The sequence below is a fragment of the Xenopus tropicalis genome, chromosome 4 (genome assembly GCF_000004195.4).
Source record: "Xenopus tropicalis strain Nigerian chromosome 4, UCB_Xtro_10.0, whole genome shotgun sequence".
Taxonomy (NCBI): domain Eukaryota; kingdom Metazoa; phylum Chordata; class Amphibia; order Anura; family Pipidae; genus Xenopus; species Xenopus tropicalis.
In genome coordinates, this window is record NC_030680.2 from 91,613,524 (window position 1) to 91,637,121 (window position 23,598).

The window sequence follows — 23,598 nt, forward strand, 5'->3', positions numbered from 1 at the left end:
TGCTGCCCAGTTTTCCAATTTTGTCAAATCGCTCTGCAAAGTGGCAGCATCCTGCATGGAACTTATAGTTTTGCACAATTTAGTGTCATCAGCAAAAATAGAAACAGTACTGTCTATGCCCACCTCCAAATCCCACAATCCCTTGCACACATGATGTAAATTAGGTAAGGAAAATCACAGTGTAATGCATTGTGGGTTATATAGTTACTGCCTACTAGCTGTAAGCTGTGGAGAAGTTAAAATTTGTAGAATCAGTGTTTTAGTCCCTTCTCCCCTGCCAAAATTTCAAATGATGGAGGAAGAGAACTGTTTTGCAACTGGAATTCAACATATAAAAATGGTATTTATTCATACTTTTTGAAAGAACAGATTAGAGTAATAGGTATATTAGGGGTTTCTTCGTTGTGCAGGGCTCTTTAACACATTTTGGTTCAGTAGTCAGAGTTCCCCTTTAATTGGGACTTTCACCATCTGTAACATTAGTTAAAGGAGAAGGAAAGGTAAAAACTAAGTAAGCTTTATCAGAAAGATCTATGTAAATACAGCCATAAGCACTCACAGAAACGCTGCACTGACTTCTCTGTGAAAAGATTTCTTGTGTCTGTAGTTCCTGTGCCAGAGACACGCAGCTTTCTGCTCTCTGCTCTTTCCTGCTCCCCCCCTCCCTCAAAAATGCTAAGAACTCACTCCCCCTCTTAGGAATGTGGGTCTGAGCCAATTAGTAGGAAGCTGACTCATAGTCTTACACACTGAGCATGTTCACTTGGTCTGGGTCTTGGTGTAGGAGTGAGGCATTATGGGAACACAGCTCAGCGTTTTTTCTTCCTGTTTGGCTTCTGATCATCTGAACAGGAGAAATATGGGGAGACTTAAGGGCACTATTGAGAGAACTGAAGATATGCCTGCAATTTGAGATTAACTCTTTATTAGCCTTTCCTTCTCCTTTAACATAGCTGAAGTCCATTAAGTTCGACCCTGTAAACAAACCCCAGTGCACATATATACACATACCATGCAAAGTCTACAGAGTAATTTGGACTCACTGCCATATTAGTGGGCCACTGAAAAGCATTATTGATAGGGACTTTTTAGCCTAATTTAATATTAGAGAAACTGACCATGAAACATATTGGGAAAAGGAAGGCTGTTTCCATCCTGCCCCCTATGTTTTGTATCTGTAGGGCAACACTCTCTGTGACAAGACTAAACTTAGCATGTTCCCTATGCACTAAGCAGTGTAACAAAGCAGGAGTGGCAGGAAGCCCAGTGACAGGTCTAATGGCTCTCCCAAGAAAGTGACATTCTTGAAGTCACACACAGCTGGGCTTGGAGCAGTGCACCATCAAATAAAAACTAAGGAAGGCAGAACCTGCTGCTCTCCTCTAGCTGTCTCTATTTCCATTTGTGCTTTTCAGCTTGTTAACAAGCCGGCAGGCATGTCAGGGGAAGAACAAGACAGGCCTGACATGTGTTGTGCAGTGTTTCGGGGATTCAGCACTGAACAAAAGAAGCATCTTTTATTTTGTTGAACAGGTGAAGTGTCTGGAAATATAATTCAGGCCAAGTGACACAGTGTATGGCCATTTGTACAGGGTATCGATTGTCTCGGAACTGATGCTTAATGCAAAACTGGGCAGTGTGGCCAATGGCTCATACAGCAGGGACAGGACCTGGAAGATACATGTACCATTAGGTAATATGGAACAATAAGTCATGCAATGTAAAACTTCAGGGCCTCATATATACCAACCTTTACAGGTGATTCAGATCTGCCGAGTCTGATATTTCCATTGTTTGCAACTGCACTGGTAAGTATGCCTCCAAAAGTCACATGCTCATTTACCACTATAGACAATTATGGAAAATGGTTGCAACTCTTCAGTCAATGGGGCCATCAATGTAGGAGGCCAAAGGCACATATGTACCCTGACCCTCATCTCATTAACAAGCTGGACCTTTAAAGAACAATGAAAGGTTAATATAAATTAAAAGTAAGTCTAAAGGCATTCTTTTTAAGTAGTTACTGCATATCTAAATTCCCAGATCCCTGCTTGCTTCTCTGAGATATGGTGCTGGCAGCCTACAGCAGTGTGAAGCCTACAGTGACATCACTAAAATCTCTCTCCCCTTCCTATAGGCTGCCAGCGGCTGCCTTGCTATTCTCTGAGCATGTTTGTAACTTGATCCTGTCTCCTGTTCTGAGCTACACATGCCCACCAGCCAATCAGAAGCGGATCTGGCAGAGGGGAGGGGGGGAGGGAATGAAACACATGTGCAGTATGAAGCAAGGAGGGAAAGGAAGGGAGAATACCTTTTTAGAGATGGCTGCCTGTTCTAGAAAATGTGAAGTGAGTGTGACTGAGTAAATATTTGATTAGGTGAGCCAAAAGTGTGGTGTTTTTACTAAACAATAGGAGGACTATTGGGCAGTATGCTTTTTAAATTTTGACTTGCATTCTCCTTTAATGGTTTTTTCCAAGTTGGCTTCCCTTAATCTGAATACCTAAATGTACTTTCCAGATAAACCTACACGTTGGTTTAATCCCCTTCCTATAGAATCAATAAAAACATTACTACCTAAATGTTTTCTTATTGTTTTTACATTATTGCAGTAAAAAAATAAATATTTACGAGAAAACTCAAGGGGCTACTTCATGCTGAGAAAGTTTTACCCTGCGCAGTAACCCATGGCAACCAAACACATCTTTGCTTTAATTGTTTTACTAGCAGCTGGCTGAACACAACCACCGATTGGTTACTGCCCAGGTGCAAATTTGCCCATTTTTGGTAAATGAACCTACCTGAGACTATTTCCTTTCTTTAAGCGAGACAACCAGCAATAAAAGGAACATAGCACAAGACTGCAGGCAGCTTTTGGTGACAGTTGCACTTGGCTGGACAATAGTTATTCACTTTCCCAGGTCATGTACTTGTACCTCATCACAGCACAAAGCCACACATGTAACTGAGCCTACAGCGCTCTGTCCCTTATAATACTGCACAACTGCTGTAGCAGCGATAGGCTCAGCTAAGAAATTACTAAATATCCTGCAGAATAAACTGTCAGTGTGCAAGGAAATAGAAACTTGCTCATTATGGATCAAAGGTCAGCTGCATTTTCACAATGGTATCAGAGTTGTAATTAAGTAACAAAAAAAATGAATCCTAGCAATACGGCCAATGACCTTTATCAGGCAGGTCAGCGTTATATATCATAGCAAGTGTCACTATTTATTGATGATCAGTTATGCTTGTAAGATGGAGTGCTAATGAGGTGGAGAGTGTATGAAGAGTGTGTGTGTGCATGTAAATCATCTGAGCAGCATCCTCATCATCATCGCTATTTACTTTAAGATGCCCCCAAGCAGACTCTCTTCATCAAGCTTTAAGAAAAATGTGACAATGAAGCGAAGCCTGAAGGTTTATTAACACCTTAATTGTCACATGTGCCGCTGACTAAAGGAAGCTTGGCTATAGCTGGTGGTTCCATTTAATGACACGAGAGTGGAAAGGAAAGGTAAAGATGTCTTGTATACGAAGTACAGGGACACAAGGTGATTTTCTAGATAAAAACAGTTCTAACAATACTCAGCAAAGACTTTGTAACGTCTATTAATACTCTTTGATCTGTCATCAGCATTAGATACTAATGATCACCCTCCTCAACTCGCTGAGTTCCAAACACTGTCCTATCCTTATTTTCATCAAATCAACTGGATTTAAAAGCAAGTCCAGTTGATTTGATGTATTACTACAGATTTAACTTGTCTTGCCTGGGATGTGGGGGGAAAAAAAGGTTGTACTCCCAGTCCTCCTCTTGAAAAATAAAAATGCTCCGGCCTGGGGCAGGTGTAAGTGACAAGCACCCTCAGCTCACTAGCTTATGTTTGCCTTTACACCAAAAAATAAAATTGTTTCAAAGCGATTAAAATATAATGTACTGTTGCCCTGCACTCGTAAAAGTTGTGTGTTGGCTACAGAAACCCTACTATAGTTTATAAAAATAATAGTAAAGTACCAGTAACACCAAAAAATTAATTATATAAATTGCTGTGTGGCCATGGGGGCAGCCATTCAAGCTGGAAAAAGGAGAAAAGACACAGGTTACATAGCATAGCTGTGTATATTACCATTATATTCTACAGAGCTTATCTGTTATGTAACCCGTGTCTTTTCTCCTTTTTCCAGCTTGAATGTCTGCCCCCATGGCTACACAGCAATGTATATAAACTAGACTAGTATTTCTGAAGGAAACAGGGCAACAGTACATAATAAAATAGTTACTTTTATGCACTTTGATTTTTTGGTGTTACTGTTCCTTTAAGGTAGAAGAGAAGCCTTCAATAATAACCAAATAGAATATACTTCCTTCTTTCTGAATGCTTACCTAACCAGGGCTGGGACATGTGTATTTATTTGGGTGCTGCATTTTGTGCTACTATTTAAAGTGAACATAACCTTCACCAAAACAGACACTTTGGCTCCACAAACTTACCAACTCAAGAGGATTCTGTAATGGGAATCACAGCCAGTGTCAGCCCTGTGCATCATATTGAGATTACCAAGCAATTATTACATTGTGGTCAAATCTCAGAAGGGCGGCTATAGTTCTTTATAGGTGTTCAAGGCTAAAGTATCACATGAACTGAGGGACAGGGGTGAAGCTTTCATAGAACAAAATTCTCACAGGAACATTCTTGTGTATCCACTGGGCTGTGGGCCTTGGAAACTGTTTATTGGGCAGTGATACTTGTAGAATCCATTGGTTGCTGCAGTACAATTACCAGCAAGCCTTGATAACATACTGGGGAATGTTGGGAATAGTATTGGGAAAATCGCTGCTACGGAAGGTGCATGTCGCCTTCATTGCAGCTTTGAAGAATAAAGTCAAATGGTGGTTGTGCCATTACGCCAACAATGATATCCATGAGTTAATGACTTCCAATTCTACAGAACAAAGAGTTCTCCTGGTACAACACGAATGCAGCAAAGCAACGATTGCATTAAGGACTTGTGCTATAAATGTGATGAGACTGGGGAAGCTTTATCCTGTTGTGACAGGCAGACGCTCTCTTTCTCTGGCTGAATAAAATGAAGCATCTGTCAAAAAATACTTGGTTGGATCTCAGCAACATGTCACAAAACAGCCTGAACCCACATGACAGTTCAGGTACAGAGAGTTTAATGTTACTTCTGATTTGCTGCTGTAAATGGCAATGAGACTGATTTACCTGTAACTCAAACCGACCAATCTGTTGCTTTAGGTTTTGCTCAGATTTATTAAGGAACTGCAGCAAGCATTTTACTTGTGGCCCTAGTGCATTCCTGTATCTGCCCTTATGCAGAGAAACAAGCGCTTACTGAGCAGCTCTCTCTGGGGGGAGATTTATCAACGTTCAAGTTTGATTATTTTTTTTTTGTGGTCCAAAAACTATGTCTGGTATTTATGAAGTGCAAAAAACCCCCCAAAAACTCAAAACCTTGCGAGTTTCTATAGTCAATGGGAGTTGGCCTAAGCAAAGGCAAGCCATATTTTCAATTCAATGTATTTGAATTTTTTTATTTGGATAAGTTTTCCTTATTAATTAATAAGCAAGCATTTGTATCCGTGATTTTACAGTTGTCACAGGAGCTTCTAATCTTGGCTTCTGTTCGGAGTCAGTGACACGCACATGCTCAGTGTGCTCTGGGCAGCTCTTGAGAAGCTAAGCTTGGGGGTCATAGCAAATCATCAAGCAGAAAATTTGAGGTTTAGCTGTCATATAAACTGAGGCTACAGGAAAGATGAAATTCTGTGGCTAGTTGTACTTGTTCCTGAGCTGCCATGTAAAGAGAAAATTTAATACTGTGACATTTATACAGTATATAGTGAGTAGGCCCATAAGCTCAGTAACTGACAGCAGCACGGAGCATGTGCAGGGAATCAGCAGAAAAGAACATGGGGAGCTACTGGGGCATCTTTGGAGGCACAGATCGTCCCTGCTAAAGGGCTATGGTTGCCTTGAGCTGGTACATAAGCCCAAAACATAATGTACATTTCTAGACTACTTAATCTTTAGTTCTCTTTTAGGGGAAAGACACACAGGGCGATTTTAAAAAGTCTTGGTGACTAATCGGCCCGTGCAAAAGACGCGATTAATTGCTGCGACTCACATGTTGATCTGCAGCAGCAAGATCACTGCAATTAGTTGCAACAGGGAAACTAATTGCCCTGTGTGTCTTTGCCCTCAAGAAACAAAAGGGAGAGAAATAATCTAATGTTTTAGCAAAACAATTCCCTCTTCTCCTTCTTAATACATGGAACAGCTGATACATTGTTAAAAATAGTGTTGAAAATAGTGCCAGGCAAGCAAGCCAGCTCCTATGTGAAATTCTTGCATATCCTACTGGGGATGGCCCAGTTTACATACAGGTTTATGTGAGCCATTATCCCAACTGATTCTTGTTTCTAATCATCAATTGCAAGATCACAAAGGCTTGTTTAGGGACCCCTTATACAGACCTGTGATTACAAATGGTCCAAACGGATAACAAATATATGTTCTAAGTACTTACAGAGGATACTAAAGCAGATGCTTCCAGGTGCTGTAAAAGAGACGGAGACATTAACTGTAAAACAGGAGAAGGTTGTTTATTATGGTCCCACTTATCAATTACATGACCTGTTTATTAATAGAGAAACAAAGCAAAACTCAATTCCTCCATTCAGGCTCACACGTGGTCTCCTTAAATCCCATTTCCTCAGATTTTATAAATACCTGACATCCTTGTAACAATTCTGCTTCCTTTAGAACAAGGACAGCAAATTAACTCTGGAAAGCAAGTGTCCCAGAGGCAGGACAGATGGGTAAAAAGGATACATAGAAATGTTTTCACAGTGTACTTGTTGTTTAAACACAAACATAAGCAGACAATATGTACATCCATACGACTAATATACGGCAATCTAGAATGCCAAAAGCCTGGGGCTTGTCTGGTTTCTGCCCAAACACTTAAGACGGCTTGTGGAACAGGGCCAGGGAATCACAGCGCCTCTTGCTTTCTGTCTGTGCTGCTCAATCGTCTCAAGGCTTCTTCATCTTCTTCACTGATGATGAGCTGGAGGCAGATTCCCTCCTTTTTCTCTGCAAATACAAGGAATTCATTAACAGTACAAATAACTGGGCCGGGGCCATAAACATTGTCAAACACACTGACCACAATTTTCACCAGAATTATTAGTGCTTATGGGTGCACTGATTTCCCAGAAGATGGTTATAACTGTAGGAAGACAACATGAGAGGAATCAGAGACAAAACTGTCATATTTACTACTGATCACACCCCCCACCGACCAATTTGGAAAAGATGGTGCCCCATAAACTAGTATTATCTGTATATATGTCACCCGTTACGTTGCCTGTAAAGGAGGTAATGCAAACCCTGCTCATAGCCTGCAGTCTAAATGGAAAAGGAACATGAAACTCAAGGAAAAATGGCATCCAACTGCTCAAAGCTGGCAAACACTTTAACCAAAAGCCAGCGGGGAAAGTAGGAAAATACACTGATAAATAAGCAAAATTATTAAAAAAATTCCTGAATGTCAGGAAAAGGTTAATAAATTAGATAAGAACTGTGTAAGAACTGCTGGGAAAATGCCAGGAATCCCAATTTGACCTTTGCTAAATCTCCCCCACAGCAGCAGAACAGGTAGGGCCTAATTGAGGAAAGGAAACATCCATGGAATAGAAATAAATGTTATGGACTTAAACGCAGAATGAAGCATTTCCTGAGCAGATTCCATGGGCCAGTTGGTTCTCCCCTGCTAGCCAATTCTCTCTCCATGTAAATAACACATGAAAGAGTTAAACTGACAGCAGGAATAAGGAATTTTCCACACCATTCAGCATGAAACAACAGACGCCACACTACAGAGCCAGATAATATGGGAGTTGTGTGTTGGATGGGGGCCATTAGACCACTGGCCTTTATTTATTGCACTTTGTGTACGTAGGGATACAAATACCGCTTCACTGACAAGCTACACATCATTACATGCCTTGTCAGGTCACATGGGTCTAATTTACATAATGAACTGAGATCATTTACACATCATTTGCATCTGAATGGGCAATGCTTGAAAACTTCATTAGTTGAGAAGGAGAGAGAGCTGGATGCAACAGTGGGGCGAGGTGAATTGGTGATAGGATGATACTGTATGGCGCCATAAAGCTACTTCAAGTGATGATGATGATGATATGAAAAGGCCACTAAGCGTAAAATGTTAATGCATTATGAGAGTTACTGCTGCTACAGCCGACACTATACACAGATAAACGTGGCCATTTACTGTTGGAATATAAGTTGTTCATAAAGAGAGTGTTTGCAGCCGTAATTCAACCGCCCCGACCACTGTCACATGTTTTCCAATTAAATAAATGGGGAGCAGCAGTGGCAGATTCACTGTGGGGCTCTCAGGTTTGGAACTATTACACGCTGCCCTTATAAGCTGGCGATACACGCACCGATAATATCGTATGAAACCTCGTTTCATGTGATATTCGGTGCATGTATGGCAAGTCGACCGATATCCCAGGAGGCTGCTGATATCGGTCGACTTGCCGATCGGGTGGGTTAAAAGATTTTGATCGGGCGCCATAGAAGGCGCCTGAGTAAAATCTGCCTTCAGGGCTGAATCGGCAGAAGGAGGTAGAAATCCTATTGTTTCTACCTCCTTACCTGCCGATTCAGCCCTGAACAGTTAGTGGCCAATTGTACGATCTTTCGTGCGGATCGGAAATCGCCACGTGTGTGGCCACCTATACACACAGAAAATGGCTCCATGATCACAGGTTTACATTAAATATATTTGTATGTACAGATATGGGACCTGTTATCCAGAATGCTTGGGACCCAGGGTTTTACGGATAAGGGATCTTTCTGTAATTTGGATCTCCATAACTTAAGTCTGCTAAAAATCATTTAAAAAATTGAATAAACCCAATAGGCTTGTTTTGCCTCCAATAAGGGGTAATTATATCTTAGTTGGGATCAAGTACAAGGTACTGTTTTATTATTACAGAGAAAAAGTAAATCATTTTTAAAAATTTGAATTATTTGTTTATAATGGAGTCTATGGGAGATGGCCTTTCCAGAATTCGGAACTTTCTGGATAACGGGTTTCCGGATAAGGGATCCTATACCTGTAATAAGGACATTGTACTTTAAGCAGGCCCTGCGCATCTTGGCCCCCTTTTCATAGAAATGGAAAGACAGAATGCCTGTAATACCATGTAAGGGCATATAAAGCCATTAAACACTATTTCTGTACTAACAGCAACTGAAAGGCAGCAGATTAGGTAAAACAGATATAAAGTGCTGCACTTCTAAATGCTATACGCTATGGCTACTATAGCCTCTAATACAGGGGAACAGAGAGAGACACTGAGCGTCCCACACTTTCTTAACTACAATGTTATTTGTGTTTAAATGTGCTATACATTGGGCAGCGTCCCCTGCTTGGGCCCAGCCAAGATACTGTTCCAGATCACCAGCTTACGCCACAAATTAGTTACCAAGCAACTGCTTTTTCCAAGATTTTCAACAATGGTTTCTTTATTATGGCTGATTGTGACTACTGGGGAGTCCTGATTTCCATTCTATAGGCCCCAAATGTTCTGTGGAAATGGGGGTACAGGCAAGTAGAAGTGTAACTCCCCTCCAGTGGGTCTGAGTTGAAATCTTCCTGTAGAAAACAAGCAGTAGGAGTGGAGCAATATATACATTGTACATAATACAGTATTTTTTAATGTAGGACAAGTGGTAAATGGCAAAAGGGGCAGAGAAGCCCATGGTTGCAACATTTCTGCACTTACCCCAATAGTGAACATATTCAGATTACTCAGTAGGCCCAGTAGTGAGAGGGACTCGGCACCACTATAGATGGTGTATATTATAATGTGGATGCCTGAGCCCCTCCCCACACATACTACAATGCTAATGTTTCAGGGCAGCCACGATCTAGTTACACCGGAGGCATTTGCACAAATCAGACATATATGAATTACTGTCTTTAATTATGTATATAAACAGCCATGTATCATTTCTTTTCCCTCGTTAAGAAGCATAAAGACATGATGCCTCAGCATGAAGTCCAAGGAAAATATTTATAAAACTGGATACAAAACAAAGCTGCATTATAATCAGTTTATATTGACAGTTTAATACCAGGGAATGCATGTAAAGTCCCACATATTTAGGACTCTGGACAACCCCTATACCCTCCAAGAAATTATTTGCAGCTTGGGTGACAAAATATCCTACATACTTTTGTACTGAAGTCAACCTGAATTTCCACTGGTAAAAAACATTCAAATGTATTACTGGTGGAGCTTTAAATCTGTGTGTAAGCCAACAACACAGGTAACGTTGCCCATAGCAACTAATTAAATCATTGCTTTTGCAAACCCACTATAATAACTATGCCCCAAAGTGTCATGCCACCATCTTACCAGTATTTCCCCCAGCATCCCTAGCTCTCTAGGCACACTTGTACAAATACAAACCAGTAACATGTATCCAATTTTACAATATTGCACATACAAGTCTAGCTAAACTGCAAGGGATCCCTGGAAAAAAAACTAGCAAGTGCTTAGTTAGAAAGGTCCTTGTGATGGTGCATGTAACATTAATAAATGGACTGTGGGGTGCCTAACATATTCCGCTATAAATCCATGTATTGTACACCACCACTTTGACACCTTCAGTGTCTGAGAGACCACAATACCGGCTTTATAACTGGTCCCCTTCTGTACCTCATAGCCACATAATACGGGAATTGTTTTCTGTAAGGGTGCATTATGACTCCTTAATTCCCAGCATAAGCATCATTGTGATACCTGCTACAGGTTAGGGAATATAAGAATACGCTGTAAAATGCTCTGATCTGTGCCTTTAAATAGATTTCTATAAAATATAAGGAATCATACTACACTGAAATTACAGAAACTGGCTGTGGCCTTACAGACAAAATGATTTTTTCCAATGTAATGTGAATGAGAAGGTTTTGGGGGAGCCAGATAAGATACAGGAATCTAAAATAATATCAGGCAGTGGAACTGTGCCGTTTGCACTTTGTGCCGAGCAAATAATCCCCCAGTAGCAGCTCGGTGCCGCACATCAGCCCATTGTAACTAATTGATTTATACCTTCAGCTGGCGCTCAGCATTGTCCCAATAACAAAAGGCCACTTGAGCACATATACAGCTTGCCAGTTAGGCAGCCATAGGACACACACACACCCACACATAGATGTTCAAATCTAATTCATACATTGTAGCTCCATCTGGAAGGAAGGATTTCTGTTTGATCCTAACAATGTAACGTGTAGGTTTCACATCGGCGCGGGAAACAAAGAGTCAGCGGGAGTGCAGATGGGGAAAGCTTAAAAGTCAGCTAATTCTGACTCGAAGCCTCAGACTTCATAGACTGGAGGCCTTTTTCTTTTGCCCATTAGTGGGCTGACTTCTGAGAGTCGGAACAAAGGCCTTTGGTGCAAGGCATTCTGGGACAGGCAACTCATTAGGGATGGGCGACTGGAGTGTGAGTTTAGGGAATCAAAAGCTGTTCTAATCTAGAGTAGCCGGCTGAACTTCTGCATGGAACTAATTTGTGCTAAGTTGGGCTCTGTCTTTGCAAGACCTTAAGTCTGCCTCATGGGGTCACTTAGAGGCACTCTGTTCCCTGCCAATAGGGACAGTTTGTATGAGCAGCCCTAAATGACTTATTGCCTCTGCCAATCATTTAAACAGTGCTATAAAGAGAAACAAGGTTGAGGTAAAAATATATGAACTCTTTTCCCCAAAGCCCAGCAGTACAGTCCTGTCAGCATGTTCAGCATAAGGCCATCTAATTTCAACACAGAACATAAATCCACATAATCTCTATCCAGAAAGTTTAACATCGGACATTAACAGGCTGTAAGCACAGGGCGCCCTTGCACTTTGCACACCCTGAATGATAAGCTCGTTAGGGCAGTTTATGTGCCCACTATGCCCTGCCCTGTATGTAAGAGTGGCATTTTTGGAGTGCAAAGAGATTATGAAAAATAATATTTTGGGGGGGGGGGGGCAATTTCCAAAAAATGTGGCGCTTAATGTTACTTGTTTGTACTTTGCCCCAACTTTTTAAATGACCCCAGCTGACTTCTGTATCTGCTACAACACATAACCAGCAAGCAGGTGGTGGGAGGGCTGCATGGGAAACATTCTGTCTTACAGGATCTCTAAGTAGAAAAAAGAATAAAAGAACAAGTGAAAGGGGTGGATGATGATTCTGTTCTGGTCGCAATCTCCCTACGGGCCTCTGTAAGATTTCTGTTCCAAGGTAGTGTAAAATGGTCACAGTGTGAATGCTCCTGACCTTTTGTCTTGGACTAATCTAATTGTGTCGTCTTTGTGTAATCAGCCAGTAAAGGTCAGTGCTGTATTTAACATGGGGCCTCCTTTAGGTAATGAATTTGCCTTGCAGTAAATTAACTTGATTATACTTCTTTGAAATATGTCAAAGATCAGGTCATATTAACCATGAGCAATCCGTACCAGTTTGGAGCGCTCCTCTTCCCCAAAACGAATATTTATAGGTGACATATCCCAGACTGCTCTATTTCCCTCGGCAAGGAAGCTTTTCCAGTGAATGGAAATTTCTGGCTTTGGCTCAAAATGTAAAAACACTGCTGAACAGAATGCTTAATAGGTCAATGCATGGAGTCCTTTCTGCAGTGCCGGCTATCACTGCAATGATATTATAGTAGCACAGAAATATTTCTATAGGTAGAAAAGGGCAGAGGACACATTACAAAAAGAATGCTGCTCAAACAATGGAGATTTTTTTAAATCTAATTTTACTTGTACGTAGTCTCAATGTAGCAAGAGAACAGGGGGCTTGAGTTACTGTTTGAAACCACATTGTTCCGTTAAAAAATCATGAAAAGGCTGCATATTTATTAATGGATGTATATTCCAAAGGTGCACTTGATATTATGTTTACTTTTCAAAAAGCTTAACTTGTGTTTGGTTGGAGTTCCCCTTTAAAACAAAATAATTGCCAGAGCACTGGTAAAACTTACTAACCGAAAACTGGATTGGCTTGTTCAGGCCCTGGTTCTGTATATTTTAAAAAATGCATCTATCATCAATAAATAGTTTTTTCTTTTTTATTTGTCTGGGGCTGTAAAATTACAATCTTAAGGGAAGCTATCTTGAAAGCAAAAAAGAAGATAAGCTTTGTGTGTTGTAAAAAAGAAACTTTGGAAATATAATCAATTAAAACTTTGATCAAGTTATTGTTCACTATCGCCCCCTTGGCAGTGTGTCTGGGGTAACCAATAAGCAACAAGAAATAAACATACCATAGGATAACATAATGATGGACTGAGAGAATAGGACAGCAAACATGGCAAAAAGGAAGGAGGAAGAATCAGACAGGATACAAAATGCTGAAATAAAGTATTCAAAATGGAAATGTATAAAACACAAAATGTAAAGAGAAAAACAGAACAAAAGAGGTAAAAAAAGGAGGGGTTGGAGCTGCCAATACAATTCAGCTACTGGATAAAATAGGTTGCCTAGAATGCTTAGGGTAATGCTCCCATCCTGCCCCAAGATAGTATTAGCAGAGTCTTAAAGTTCAGATGAACGAGTTACCTCTGCAGACAACAGATAAGCTCCTCTCAATCTCTTCGTAAATCACAATACATTCAGCATATATCAGCCTTGTATATCTAAGCAGACATCTATGTATTGTAAATCTAAATATGGCAAGCGGCTTACAGAGCTGCCTGCGAGAACGTGGATTAAAAATAAGTATTGGCTTGCAGGTATTCTTACTTGGCTAACATTATTATTTTCTGAGGTGCCTGCAGGCAATATATTTATGTAGTGTGTGAGTGAGCACTTGTGACTAGGAACCTTTTGTAATACAACTCTATATGAGCAATCCATTTAGCTACTAAATATTATCTATAGGAATCTGATAGCAGCAAGAATCAGTGGGAAACTGTAATGTCTTTTATACCTCCTGGAAGAATTCAGATCTTAATACATCATTTATCTTTCTGTGTCTAGTATTATGCCTATCCCAAGAATTCCCTTAATTTACTTATGGCAGAATATTGCAGAGGAATAAAAGAAAATGCTAAATATCAAGAGAAATGAGTTATGGAGTGATGTAAGCTGCCCTATTTTTGGTGTGATGGGGGGAAAAATTGGAATTTTAAGGGAAATCTGTTACTATCATGTTTTTTTCCATTGCTCTTTATAACCAAATAATGTATTTTTATATTGTCTCAGTTGGCATTTAATAATGTTTTTACAGTGCTTTTTTTATACCCAAAAACATGCAGGTTCATTTGCTCCAGTTTATTCTACCATGAAAAGTCATCAAAGCTAATTTCTGCCTCTCTTTCTCCCTTAAGTAGACCATTGACTTTGTTATGGGCATGACAGTGTCGCTTTAGGGTAAGAACCCACGGAGCAGTTCAGTAGCCTGTGACAGATCTCTGCTATTGCGGGTGACAAACCAGAACAATAGGAGTCGCCAGTGGAAAGCTCTATGCACGACTTCGGATTACCAAAGTGATGCAAAGTTTCTTTCCATTGGTGACTCCTAGTGTTGCCGGTTGAAAGCCATTTCAGAGCGGTTTGTCTGCCTTGTCGCGGGCGACTAGTCTCCCCAGTATGCCACAGCCCTTAAGGGTGAAGACACACAGTGCTACTTGACAGCTACTAAACGCCAGGAAATCCCCTGCCACAGACAATACTGAGAATTGCCTCTGCTAAAACACACAGAGACAATTATCAGTAAATGATCATCATTGTCTATTTCAGTAGCCATGACAAGTAGCTGCTACTTAGTAGGTCCGTGTGTCTTAACCCATCCCACCGGCGAGAATGTAAGTCTGCGGTGGGATGGTAGTTCGGGAGATTAGTCGCCTGTGACAAGGGAGATTTGTTGTGGGGGACTCTCCCCGTGTGCCAGAGCCCTAAAAGCTAAAAGAAAATAACATACATGAAAACTACACTAATTATGTATCATCTGTTTGGATTCTTCAAAACCATTATCACTAAGTCAATATTAACGTAAACTTGACCCCTTCTGAGCACTTTTAGGGCAGTGGTACACAGGGAGATAAGTCGCCCCGCGACAAATCTTCGTTGTTGCGGGCGACTAATCTCCCCACTGAATAGAATGTAAATCACCGGTGGGATGGCATACGCATCGCTGCGATGTCCTGCAGTCACCCGAAGTTGTCTTCGGAGGAAACTTCGGACGCCTGCGGGACATTGCTGCGACGTGTATGCCATCCCACTGGCGATTTACATTCTGGTCGGTGGGATGGCACTCCAGGGAGATTAGTTGCCTGCGACAACGAAGATTTGTGTACCACTGCCCTTAAAGGTTTGTTGAATTTTCTATTTCTTTAAGTAAAGGTGGCCATACACATAGCAGTAACAATCTTTCGAGTGACCACTGGTCGCAGGAAAGATTGTTCACACCCTCCATTGATGTTCAGGGCTGAATCCTCAGATATGGAGGTAGAACCAATAGAAATTTTACCTCCTCCTGCCGATTCAGCCCTAAACTTAGTTTTTGCTTGAGCACCTTGAACGGCTCCCAATCAAAATCTTTTAGGGCTCTGGCACACGGGGAGATTAGTTGCCGCGCCGCCGCGTGTGCCATCCCACCGGCGACTTCCACTTTCGCCGGTGGGATGGCAGGTGATGGCAACTCGGGGAGATTAGTTGCCCGCGAAGAGGGAGATTTGTCGCGGGCGACTAATCTCCCCGTGTGCCAGAGCCCTTAACCTGCCCAATCGACGAGACAACTGATTATGGTTTGAGTTGGATCTGCTCAAACTCTTGGATAGACCATTTCATTAACTTGATAAACTGGTCCATCAGCTGCTAAAAGGTTGATAAGCAGGAAGATGGCCCAGCTCCCATGAGCCAATGATCTCCCACAGGCACCAATGATAAATGTGGTAAATAGAAGTGGAAAGCAGAAAAGGTAATAAGTTCAAATAACTAGTAGGAAAGGAATTGTTGTCACTTGGATCTATATTTTACTATATGTAATAATAAGCGCATAAACCATCTGTTTAACTGTAAGAAATTATATTAAAATACAAAATACTTACTTAACAAATCTTGTGCTGTAAGATGAGATGGAAATGGGCTGTAGATGGCAGATAATCTGATCACTGCAACCACTGAGGGCTGCTGTGCCACTCCTCCCCACAATCCTACCCCAGTGTATGAATTTTCACTCAGCTGTAACTCATATTTAGGAATGCTTACCGAATTGGGTGTTAGCGGGGCCCCGACAACATCAATGATGGGATCTTTTGCTTCTGATTTCACTTCTTCTGTGCCGGAGGCTGCCTGACTTTCCCCAGCAACTCCATCTCCCGGTAAAACTGTGCTTGTGCTTCCGCTTTTGGAGAGGGCTTCAAAGCGATGGCGCAACATCTGCAACTCATACTCACAGCTGGAGAAGGCTTGCTTCAGTTCATACAGCAGCACTAGATCACTGCGAAGCTCATTAAACATTTGCACAATTTCCTCTGTTGGCATTGGGTTCAAGTCTGGTGGAAAAAACACATATACATATTAAATATGTTTAGCAATTTTGTCAAACCTGTTACAATTTATACTTTCAGAAATCTGTTGCTTTGGGAAAAACCCTATAAAATACTATTAATGCTTGAAAAAGGCAAAGACTAGTGCTTGATACACTAGGCTGCGGAAGAGCTGTCTACATGGGTAGAGAGAGGCTTTTGTTTTGTCTCACATAATTGGTTCACAAATATACTATAGCCTTTAACTACAGTATTAAAAAAAAAACAACAGGGGGGGGGGGGTTGTTGGAGATAAAAAAAAAAAAAGCATTTTAAGGCAAACCCTTTATAGAATGCTTAGAAAATGTTATACAACCTTCCAGATATAATGGGACAGTAAGCACAGATTCTGGGTGTGCTGAATACAAACACTGGGCACTATGATTGCTGAATAAAACATTATGCCATCCTATGCTATCCCAGGTGAGGAATCTGCAGACCTCCAGCCGCTGGTGAATGAGCCATAGTGCTTTCATTCATTAGAGAGCTCTAAATTACTGTTTATGTTCCATATCCTGGGGAGAACTCTGCCCACCCTAACTGCCCTCATTTTCCAATCCGAGTCCCTGCATTGTGCTGCACACTTTTTTACAGCAGGCAAAAAGTGAGATGAATTAGGAAATAAAATGACTGCATCTAATGAACCGAATGCATGAAGATTGGTCATCAAATTAAAGCCTGAAATATCCTTTTTCACAAAACATCAATTCTCATTCTGTCCGCACAGAAAAGGCAAATAATGTTATGAATGCAAAAAGAGGGGAGAAAAAAATCCCCCCAATATTTCCCTCGATGTTGTGTCTAAACGTAGGACTGATGTAAGATTGTGCTGTCAGGCCTCTTTTATTGCCTGACACCGTGCTGCTTTCATACCCTTGCTGTATATGCCTGAATGAGAAAAGGCCCTATTCCAGCTTTTATATGCTTTTTTTTTTAAACACATAAGATATTATTTTAAAAATCCTGTGTATACTGTTATCTCCAAACTCTCTGTATTAGTGAGAGAATATAAAATACAGTCCATTGGGACTACAAAAGACTTCTCTGTGTGTCTTTCTCCTTCTCCCCCCACTTTCTTTTTTTTGCTCACCTACTCCTAGTTCTGTTAGCATCTGATCCAGGGCTTTAATCTTCTTCTGTCCAACTGAGCTTGGCAGTTTCATCTGCAAACAAAAAGGTAAAAAAGGGAGCCACACAGCTCTCAGTTAGCCCTCACTTGCAGAATCCTAGTTCAAAAGGTAGCTGGATCTCTTTTCATAATGCACAGAGAGGGAAGGCAGAATAAAAAGAAATGAAGAACGGAAGGTAAAAAGAGATAGAGAGAGAAAAGAGAGCAAAGGAGGACAATGGCGCACGCATTCTTTCACAGGAGCTGGTGTGCATCTCATTGAAAAGCTGATGCTGCGGACACACAAGGAATCCCATTTTGCACTCCGCTGTTAAAACTAAATGATGAACAAAAATAAGGGGGGGAGGGCAAAGTTCATCTTTTTGGTTTCATGAAACTACTTCCTGCTGAGGGATGTAGATGAAAAGATTTCAGTTACAGCATGTATGGTATGAAATGCCCTGTTTGATGCCTTGTTCTTATTTAGCAGGATTTTATCATCCTTCCAGGCCAAAATGTTCTCTCCTCCTCTTTCTGGCTTTTTTTTTTTGTTCTAACCGGAGGAGCCCTGGAGCAGTGGGGATTCATTTAGCAGGTGACATAACAAAGGAAGGAGAAGTTAGTAGGTACACAGAAGTGCGGCCGAAAGCCCACAAAAGACGGGAGCAAGGAGTAGCCGGCAGAGCAGAAAGCAGCGGGAGCCAGACGAGGGAAAGTGGGAGAAAATGAATTACAGGCACTCATTAAAAAAGCAAGTAAAAATAGGATCACTTAACAGAGACTTGTTACCCACTGAATTGCATTGCAAAGATCACAGGTAGCTTAAATTTTCTCATCATCACAGGGCCGTGTTTAACAGAGCCTGGATTTCACATTCGGCACCACCTATTCAAGGCAACTTCCTGCCTCTTTGATTCGAACAAAACACAGTGGAGCAGCTCCGTGTGAATAATTATACAGACACAAGGAAAGCAGCAAATGGCCACTAACCAACTGGTCGTTACACCACTATTTAATCCTCACAGGATCTGGCGTCAGTCAAACAGTTCAACGCAGCAAGAATGGACTAAGGAGTAGAACAGACAGCAGCCAGACACATATAAGGTACACAGGCCAGGGGTAAATAGCAAGTGCCTGTCTGTATGAACAGCAGCCACACAACCAACAAGGGTCGGAGACACTACATGAAACCCAAAGCAACAGATAATTATGTAACACATATAGCTGATTGCTTTTCTTTTTTTCTTATTGCCTAATATCAAAAATTTCTGCAAATTGAATAATATCTTTTATATCAGGGTTGCCCGATACATTTGCCTTCTTGCTTAATTTTTCCTACACACAAATGGGCTCTCAATTGAACCAATTATAACATTTGTTCATCTGGGCATCAGCAACAAAGGCAGCACTTGTATAAACAGCATACAATTGCAAATACCTCCGTCTGACCTACTGCCTCTTTTATTATCTCCCAAAGGTTATATATTAAAACTTGTGAATACAGAGGGTACACACATACAGACAAAGTATTTAGACCCTTGACCAATGCTCTTGCTTTAATACATAAATCCGACAGTGACTTGATTTTCTCTCCAATATTATTACCCAGTACTCAAAAAGAACAAGAAAGAAAGCATTACTGCAATTTGTCAATTTCACCAGTTTCCATATGGTTACTTATGTTTCATATCATAAGACCAAAATGGGGCTTTCATGGTCAAGGTTCAAAGCAGCACATGAGGTGCAAATCTTAGGTGCCCATACCTCAAAAAAACAGGATACAGTGAAGTTAGTGGTGGGGCTAATTTTCATCAGCAGGGACTGGGAATGGCATTACATCCAGTCCCAAGACCTCCCTGCCACCCTCACCTGCAGGCCAACAGCTTCCCCCATTCCAGTGATGTACAGTTGCCACCTTAAAAACAGACAGGCAAGCTGATGATAAAAAAGGGACAGGGTTTGTGGTGGATTCTGGACCATCGTAACAGAAAAGAGGTAAGATTCATGTAAAATCTGGAGCAGATCGGGGCTTACATGAACAAGTGGGTATTACAAGTTTACCCATAAATTGCCAGTGACTGGTGTTTTAGCAGCTAGGCTGGTTGGCAACCTTAGCTGTATGTAAAAAAATGTGGAACCCTAATTCTGAGGGGTATTGCAGATGGCTGAAACGGAAGTCACAAGTGGAGGGAATAGGGATTTTGAGCCGCTGGTGCCAGAACTAGGGCTGTGGCCCAAGATGGAGCACAGATTACAAATCTTTACCTGGCCACCTGTGTCAATGGGCCCCGACACCAGCTAGTCATGCCACTGGGGACTGAGGATATTGGTAAACACAGCAGAATATAAGGGGCAAAATTTAGCTTATTACTGCAAGAGAACCCATTTCTGCTAAAAACTGAAGCTTTGAGGTTAATGTTTGTCGTTTAGGACAATGAAAGTAACACTGGAGTGGCTAAGGAACAAAAGAGTAAATGTCCTGCAATGGCCCAAATCTCTCATTCCAGTTAAATGGAGAATATGTGGCACTAAATCAGCTGCACAAGCTGCATCTTGCATCTGAGTAACCTGAACATGGAGAAAATCTGCTTGAAGAATAGTCCCAAATCACCCCTGAGCAGTGTGCTTAAGTGGTACAAACTTACCCCAAAAACTTTAAATCTGATATTGCCGCAAAAGATGGCTCTAAAAAGGTGCTGATCAAATTCTTTTGCAAACAGTTTTTATGTATTTGTTGAACATATGTTACATATGGGGTTGCACTGGGCTGGCATGGTACCAGGAGAAAACCTGGTGGGCCTTGGCCCTTGTGTGCCCCACAGACCCCGGCTCGCTCCCTGTGCTGGTAAATGGGGAGCATCTCCTCCCCATTGTGGCCACAAGGAGGAAGTGCGGTATGTGGTTGTGGGAGGAGGGGGGGGGGTTAACGTTTGGTGATCTTGCGACTGGGGTGGGAGACCCCCAGGCAGCAGCCCCAGTGGGTCCTGGATACCCCAGTCTGACCCTGGTTACGGAAAAACTGCGCACAAAAAAGTGAAATGTCAGTCCAGCCATGCCACAATCATATTTAGAACAATAATTCAGGGGAATATATTTGTTATAAAAGAGCCTATTAGTAGGGTTAATCTTAATGCTTGATACATTGAAGTATATGAATAAAAAGGGAATGGAATAATGAAAACAGGTTTTTTTTTGATATTTAGAAGCATAATTTAAATATCATTCCCTCCTCCACCCTATAATCAATTAATCTTTCTACTAATTTTTCTTTTTTGTGCGCTGCTCTTTCTTCCGCGTGGAAAGACTTCATTGGGTCCCGGGAGCTAGAGTATATTTTAATTTTGCCATCATTAAGGAAATGTTATGATTTATGTGGCTGCTGTCAGACTAATATCTTTAAAATTTAGCTGGGTACAGCGATTCATCTTAAAGAGTGATGAAGGTTGATTGCTCTCTATGCAAAATGTATTAAAAGTAAATGAGGAGTCTATTACTCACATAGCACTGATAATCTGTTAGGTAAGCTCCGTTAGCTAAACACATTTTTGTGTTGTCACAGGGAATGACCACAATGCCCAGCCAGCAGGGAGAAAGCAAAATGGAGTTATTAACCGCTCAGGGCCTGCAGTGTCATGAAGACCTTCAGTTTAGACCTTTATGGTGTGAGGCGATATTCCTAATGCAAAGTATGTATGTATGTATGTATGTATGTATGTATGTATGTATGTATAACTTGTATGTATTTATAAAGCGCTACTTATGTACGCAGCGCTGTACAGTAGAATACATTAATATAAACAGGGGTATTAAAATAGATAAATATAAAGTATTACAATAAGCACAAATAAATAAAAGATACAATTGTAATAAAATAAGAGTCAAAGACACAAGAGGATGGAGGTCCCTGCCCTGTAGAGCTTACAATCTATATGACAGCAAATGACTTATCACCCCTCAGACATAACTCAGGGGGGTATCAGGAGCTTGTAAATAAATATTTTCTATTGTACTATTGCAGGCTCTAACATACCTTTGTCTATATTATTTTAGTCTTTTCTGTGCAACTGTTTGCTATAAACAGCCACTGACTAAACTGGCCATACTTTGAAAGAGCTACTCGTTTGTCAACACTGCCAAAAGAGTGGATCTTGAGGTGGGCGATATCGAACTGATCCAATAGTTTGGCTCTAGGATCACAATGACAGGGATAGAGGCCATAGGAGTGCCCCATACAGGGGACTGAAGGAGCCAAATCGTCAGTTAAAATCTGCCCGTGTATTTAAACTATTGGATCAATTCTGCGCAGAACTTTGTACTGCATCTTAAGGCCACCTTAAGATGCAATACAAAGTTCTGCGCAGAATTGGTTTGTGTTTGCTTGGCAGAGAAGGGGTTAAATCATTTCCGCCGCAGGTCAGACAAACCTTTCAGGTTCTCCTGCAGCTTTTCCAAAGCATAACATCTCCCATTCTGATCACTCTCACAATGCCAACCGGATCTGCAGTAAACGGATAGCATACCAACCAGCAGCTACCATCAGTTAGAAGAGTCTGCCACATTCCCAGGCACTCAGGCATCTGGCAATTGGGCAATCCAATACAACACACGCCAAGCAGATTTAAAGGGGTAGTTCAACTTCAAGTTCTTAGCAAGTCTTTAATAGGTCTTTTTGTATTACAGTATTTTTTTTTTCATAGTTTTTAATGATTTAATTTTTTTTGCATCTGCAAGCTTTTACATGGTTATGTAAGGCTCTGCTATATTCTATTACTTTTCTTTCTATTCAGACCCTCTCTTATTCATCTTCCAGTCCAATTTAGACCATAGCAGCCAAATAGCTGCACAATTTCCAGACTGGAGAGCTGGTGAACAAGAAGCTAAACAATTAATAGAAAATTAAGGTAATTTCAAGTTAAACCAACCTCTTTAAAGCTACAGAGCCAATGTATAAGCCATTCATCTTATAAATCCACTCATTTAATAATGCAATGGACATCAATTATTACGTGACAATCAAGTTTAACTATAACTCTCAACATATCTTGACAGCAACTGAGCGGCAGTTTATAAGCTGGAATGCAAAAGAGTGGAAATCTTTCCTGTCCATGAATAGCTATTTAAAAGGGAAACTACACCCCTGGAACATGCAGGTCTCTATACAAATATATCACATAAAAAGAGCCCTTATGTAAAACATCCTTCATATAAACATTTGACAAAACTATGGTTTCCTACTAGTATGTACCACTGGATAAACTGCCATTTTAAATACTTAAGGTCCCCCATGCTCTTAAAATCCCAGCTTGGAGGTAATTTAAGATAAGTATTTTATTTGCTGCTTATATTCAATGGATGAATGGCTGATACAACAACATGTTCCTATATCTATGACTTTGCTAATGGCTAAGAGGGGGGCTGTTTGGAATAAACACGCAGGGGATATGCCCCGCTTGCACCATACTTGTTGTGCTGGCTAAATTTCTTATTGGACTAAGAGGGGCACTGGCCAATGGCTGGAATAAACTGAAAATGTCCAACCACCACTGCTCTAGAGTAAAGATTTTGTGAATAGTGCTTTTGTGAAAGATATTGATAATGTATGTATAAAGGTTTGAGTTAAATTATTTAGATGAACAAATATGTCATACGTTAAACCTTAGCTTTCTTATCATAATATCATGACCTCTCAGAACATGAATCTTAAGGCTATTTTAGGTAATGGGGTAATTTTTTCAATACTGGGCAAAATTTGCAGTCAGCTGCAGGCAGAACAACAAAAGCAAACATCTGATTGGTTGCCATTGGTTTCTGCCCAGGTGCAAATTTGCCCACTGCTA

At 41.0% G+C, this 23,598-nt stretch overlaps 1 protein-coding gene across 3 annotated transcripts in view; it reads right to left on the bottom strand.

The window, feature by feature from the left end:
• Positions 1–6,605: 6,605 nt before the first annotated feature.
• Positions 6,606–23,598, bottom strand: part of dmap1 (DNA methyltransferase 1 associated protein 1) — a 33,491-nt gene continuing 16,498 nt past the window's right edge. For 2 of the 3 annotated variants that reach the window (XM_031899980.1, XM_031899981.1), the window contains exons 9-11: positions 17,744–17,816; positions 16,334–16,620; positions 6,606–7,124 (exon numbers count right to left, since the gene is read on the bottom strand). In XM_031899980.1, the coding sequence (XP_031755840.1) occupies positions 7,065–7,124; positions 16,334–16,620; positions 17,744–17,816 (420 nt within the window). In that variant the 3' untranslated portion in view covers positions 6,606–7,064. The remainder of the gene's footprint in view (positions 7,125–16,333; positions 16,621–17,743; positions 17,817–23,598) is intronic. The other variant, NM_001005440.1, reaches the window with a different exon arrangement.